Source organism: Pecten maximus, unplaced genomic scaffold (genome assembly GCF_902652985.1).
Source record: "Pecten maximus unplaced genomic scaffold, xPecMax1.1, whole genome shotgun sequence".
Taxonomy (NCBI): Eukaryota; Metazoa; Mollusca; class Bivalvia; order Pectinida; family Pectinidae; genus Pecten; species Pecten maximus.
Window position 1 is genome coordinate 1 of NW_022981941.1, and position 5725 is coordinate 5725.

General features: G+C 36.3%; 1 protein-coding gene across 1 annotated transcript; it reads left to right on the plus strand.

Annotated features, from left to right (window-relative positions):
• Window positions 1-1921: 1921 nt before the first annotated feature.
• LOC117320314 (retinal dehydrogenase 1-like) lies at window positions 1922-4910 on the plus strand (the record flags this gene model as incomplete). The annotated part of the gene is made up of 4 exons (XM_033874922.1): window positions 1922-2035; window positions 3186-3288; window positions 3769-3953; window positions 4678-4910. Coding segments are annotated over 4 exons (606 nt in total), but the record flags the coding sequence as incomplete, so codon positions are not given.
• Window positions 4911-5725: the final 815 nt, after the last annotated feature.

Below are 5725 nucleotides of genomic sequence, written 5' to 3' on the forward strand. Positions count from 1 at the left end.
CTATGTCAATACACCTTGTGTGTCTATGTCCATACACATTGTGTGTCTACATGTCCATACACATTGTGTGTCTATGTCAATACACCTTGTGTGTCTATGTCAATACACATTGTGTGTCTACATGTCCATACACATTGTGTGTCTATGTCCATACACATTGTGTGTCTATGTCAATACACCTTGTGTGTCTATGTCCATACACATTGTGTGTCTATGTCCATACACATTGTGTGTCTATGTCCATACACATTGTGTGTCTATGTCCATACACATTGTGTGTCTATGTCCATACACATTGTGTGTCTACATGTCCGTACACATTGTGTGTCTATGTCCATACACATTGTGTGTCTATGTCCATAGGCATTGTGTGTCTACATGTCCATACACATTGTGTGTCTATTTCCATACACATTTTGTGTTTATATATCCATACACGTTGTGTTTATGTCCATAAACATTATGTGTCTACATGTCGATACACTGTTGGACTACTTGTCCATTCATTTATGTGTTTGTATGTACTTTATTATTCTATTGAATATATCCATACACATTTTGTGTCTATACATGTATATCCATACACATTGTGTGTCTATGTCCATACACCTTGTGTGTCTATATATCCATACACATTGTGTCTACTTGTCCATACTCATAGTGTGTCTATATGTCCATACTCATTGTGTGTCTACATGTCCATACACATTAATATTGTGTGTCTATATATCCATACATATTGTGTCTACATGTCCATACACATTGTGTGTCTATATGTCCATACACTGTTCGACTACCTATTCATTAAAAAACTTTTGAAACAAGACACATAATTAGGGATTACATAGACTCACAAGTGCTGATTCGTTAGAACACTTTTTCTAGTCCCATAATTGCCCTAGACACATAAGAATTTAAGACACTTAATGAAAAGTTACATAACCCCCAATTCGTGGGTCCGTCCGTCCCTCCGTCCGTCCCTCCGTCCGTCCGTAAACAATTCTTGTTATCGCTATTTCTCAGAAAGTACTGAAGGGATCTTTCTCAAACTTCATATGTAGGTTCCCCTTGGTGCCTAGTTATGCATATTGCATTTTGAGACCAATCAGAAAACAACATGGCCGACAGGCAGCCATCTTGGATTTTGACAATTGAAGTTTGTTATTGCTAATTCTCAGAAAGCACTGAAGGGATCTTTCTCAAATTTCATATGTAGGTTCCTCTTGGTGTCTAGTTATGCATATTGCATTTTGAGACCAATCGGAAAACAACATGGCCGACAGGCAGCCATCTTGGATTCCGACAATTGAAGTTTGTTATCGCTATTTCTAAGAAAGTATTGAAGGGATCTTCCTGAAATTTCATATGTAGGTTCCCCTTGGTGCCTAGTTATGCATATTGTATTTTGAGACTAATCGGAAAACAACATGGCCGACAGGCAGCCATCTTGGATTTCGAAAATTGAAACTTGTTATCGCTATTTCTAAGAAACTAATGAAGGGATCTTCCTGAAATTTCATATGTAGGTTCCCCCAGGTGCCTAGTTATGCATATTGCATTTTGAGACCAATCGGAAAACAACATGGCCGACAGGCAGCCATCTTGGATTTTGACAATTGAAGTTTGTTATCGCTATTTCTCAGAAAGAACTGAAGGAATCTTTCTCAAATTCCATATATAGGTTCCCCTTGGTGCCTAAATATTAAATTTTATATATAGGTTTCCCTCGTTTGAAAAGTACTAAAGGCTTCTTCTGAATTTACACAGATTAGTAAGACTTAGAAGAAGAGAAAAGTAGAGAAAAGATCAATCTGACATGGAACCTATGAAAAACATTCAATGGTGGGCGCCAAGATCCCTCTGGGATCTCTTGTTTTTGTTGTTGTTGATAATTTCTTATTTGATCTACCTAATCTTGCAGGCCGGATTCCCGGCAGGTGTAGTGAACATCGTCCCTGGCTACGGTCCAACAGCTGGGGCCGCAATAGCAGAACACATGGAAGTAGATAAGGTTGCATTTACTGGCTCCACAGAGGTGAGTTTACGTAAAAATAGTAAAATCAGCAAAAATCATTTGGTGGAAAATCATAAAATACATGTAATCAAATGCTTAATTCAAGATAAATGCAAACCCCAGACTTATTACTGGATGAATACAGCCCCGGGAATTATTACTGGATGAATACAGGCCCCAGACTTATTACTGGATGAATACAGGCCCCAGACTTATTATTGGATGAATACAGGCCCCAGACTTATTACTGGATGAATACAGGCCCCAGACTTATCACTGGATGAATACAGTCCCCAGACTTATTATTGGATGAATACAGTCCCCAGACTTATTACTGCATGAATATAGTCCCAAGACTTATTACTGGATGAATACAGGCCCCAGACTTATTATTGGATGAATACAGTCCCCAGACTTATTACTGCATGAATATAGTCCCAAGACTTATTACTGGATGAATACAGTCCCCAGACTTATTACTGGATGAATACAGGCCCCAGACTTATTACTGGATGAATACAGGCCCCAGACTTATTATTGGATGAATACAGTCCCCAGACTTATTACTGCATGAATATAGTCCCAAGACTTATTACTGGATGAATACGGTCCCCAGACTTATTACTGCATGAATACAGTCCCCAGACTTATTACTGCATGAATATAGTCCCAAGACTTATTACTGCATGAATATAGTCCCAAGACTTATTACTGGATGAATACAGTCCCCAGACTTATTACTGCATGAATACAGTCCCCAGACTTATTACTGCATGAATATAGTCCCAAGACTTATTACTGCATGAATACAGTCCCCAGACTTATTACTGCATGAATACAGTCCCCAGACTTATTACTGCATGAATATAGTCCCAAGACTTATTACTGCATGAATATAGTCCCAAGACTTATTACTGGATGAATACAGTCCCCAGACTTATTACTGCATGAATACAGTCCCCAGACTTATTACTGCATGAATATAGTCCCAAGACTTATTACTGGATGTATACAGTTCACAGACTTAATAATGAATGAATACAGTCACCAGGCATATTTTCATGATAAATCAGTCACACAGATATATTATAGAATGGATGAATACATTCCTCGTGCTAATAATTACTGGATGAATACAGTAAGAAAATTTACTGATCAATTTGTGTTACAGGTCGGTAAGCTGGTGATGCAGGCAGCTGGTCGTAGTAATCTGAAGAGGGTCAGTCTTGAGCTCGGAGGCAAAAGCCCGCTCATCATTTTTGCAGACTCTGACAGTAAGTCGGTAATGTAAACTTCCTTCAAAATATCTTGTCTCATTCATAAGATTTTGCAGTATTTTGTTAATGTGCCCTTGGAACATTTAATTTAAATTTAAAACAATTTTTTTTCATGTAGATGCACAAATGTAGAATTTATAATTAAGTCCTTTAGGTGCAAAGACAACTATCATGTATAGTTTCTTAATCCCACAAGGGTCTTATCATCAACAAAATACATTGATATACTTTAAAAATTATTAGTTTTTCATACAAATTAAATTTTATAATGAAAGATATTATTATTATCATTTTCTTGTATTTTTTTTATTTTTTGAAAATTTTTGATACACTCAAAATTGATGGAAGATTAGACACCCTTCCACTCTGACACATACACAGAATGTGTGAAGACATCAGTATCATTCATTGTGCTGCGTCCATAAACATCTATGAGCAACTATGAATGATATTATGAGATGATATTGATGTTAACAGTTGATGCTGCGGTGTACTGGGCTCACGCTGGTATCATGAACAACCATGGCCAAAACTGCTGTGCAGGTTCTCGTACCTTAGTAGAGGAGAGTATATATGATGAGTTCGTGGAGAAATCGAAACAGATGGCCGAATTCAGGTCGGTGGGTGATCCATTTGAGGAGTCGACACAACAGGGGCCTCAAGTAAGCTGTCACTCTACATGGACATCATAGATCTTATAGGTCATCGGCAAACACAAGTTAATGTAGAACATAGACTTGAGAGTTATTTGAAATAATATTCCTCTTATTTCAGAAGAAAAAAACCAGTTATGATATACATAGAGGTTACACAACAATTTGTGTGTTCTTTTAACAACATCAGGTGTGGTGTAAGGATATTACCTAATTTGAAATGCCGATAATCGATGCAAAACTGACAAATTCTGAAATTCATGGAATTATTACAATTCATTACAAATCATAACAAAGTGAATAGTGGGTTTATTCTTTCAAAGCAATAGATTGATAAAAATCTTTATATATTTTCAAGAATATAACAAATCAACTGTGAACTACTTCTTGAGCGTTATCATTTCCAGGACTTTGTGAAGTGGCCTTCAAGTGTTAGCCAATTAAATTGCATTGAACCATGTGATTAAAAAATAGTCCCGGTCAAAGATCACCGTGTCAACCAATCACAAATCATTTTAGAGTTTATTCCACGTGTGGTATAAACTGAATGTTATTAAACAGTTTTAATGCTTATTCCATGCCTTGGGAGTTTAATAACACCCACCTTTTGTGGTAGATATGACACTTACACTCCCTTGTGTTATTTTCAAATGCTACATTACAGAATTTTGACTAAATTTTCCTCTCAAGATTATTTCTTTGAACAAGCTTTTAAATGCTTTAACACATTCAGGTTGATGAGGAGCAATTCGATAAGATACTGTCTTATGTGGAGGCAGGCAAGGCCGAAGGTGCTAAACTGGAGTTTGGTGGTGAACGTCATGGCGACAAGGGATATTTCGTCAAACCAACTGTCTTTTCTAATGTGACTAATGAAATGAGGATCGCCCGAGAAGAGGTGAGGCTTCCCATTCAGTGTCAGGGAAAGAACAGCTAGAGCTGTTGCACCTCCAAATACGAAAAATATAAAAATGACTATAGATGTGGGTTTTCTTTCCATTTTTGTTTAATAGGATATAATATCACCCCTATTATTGAAATAAAGAAGTGAGGCCTAAAAAAATATGTGTTTCCACTTACACTACCAAACCTATATTTTCAAGGAAGGACTTGTAAAGTCAAGATTTCTTGTCTATATTACCTTTGGTTAGTACATATACTAGTAAACTATCTAAATATTGAAAAAGATTTTCGAACAAACCTACCCAATACTTTTTTTCTGGCAGTTAGCCGAAATCTATGTTTGGTGTTGTTTAAGGCCTAATTATATTGATAGAGCTTTTGTATTTGTGCAATATATTACACAATCCTTACAGTTTAATTTGTTTTGTCAGGTTTTTTTTTTAATTTCAAAATATTTTATAAACAATATATACAAAAAATACATACAGATATTAATGCATGCAAATACAGCATTGTTAAAAGAATCGGACAACAGGCCAAGCCTATATAAGTCTTCTTCCAGAAAAACTTCAGGTTATACCTAACAGAAAGATGTTACGCTCCCTCTTTTGATGATGAAGTATAATTGTAAAGTATGGAAGTTAAATGTATTTATACAAGCGTAAGACGGTGAGAGGAACCACATAGGTCATTCCAATACATAAATAGAAGGTAAGATTTATCAAATAGGCCAATGGCATTGCTAACATTCATAAAAAGTAGCATTAATCTTTAGTGAAGTAACAGCACAGCATCTTTTGTCAGTTATTTTTATTAGGTATTCCGTAACTATAGATACAGAAATAGACTCTTCCCTTGGGGTGAGACAGAGAGATCTC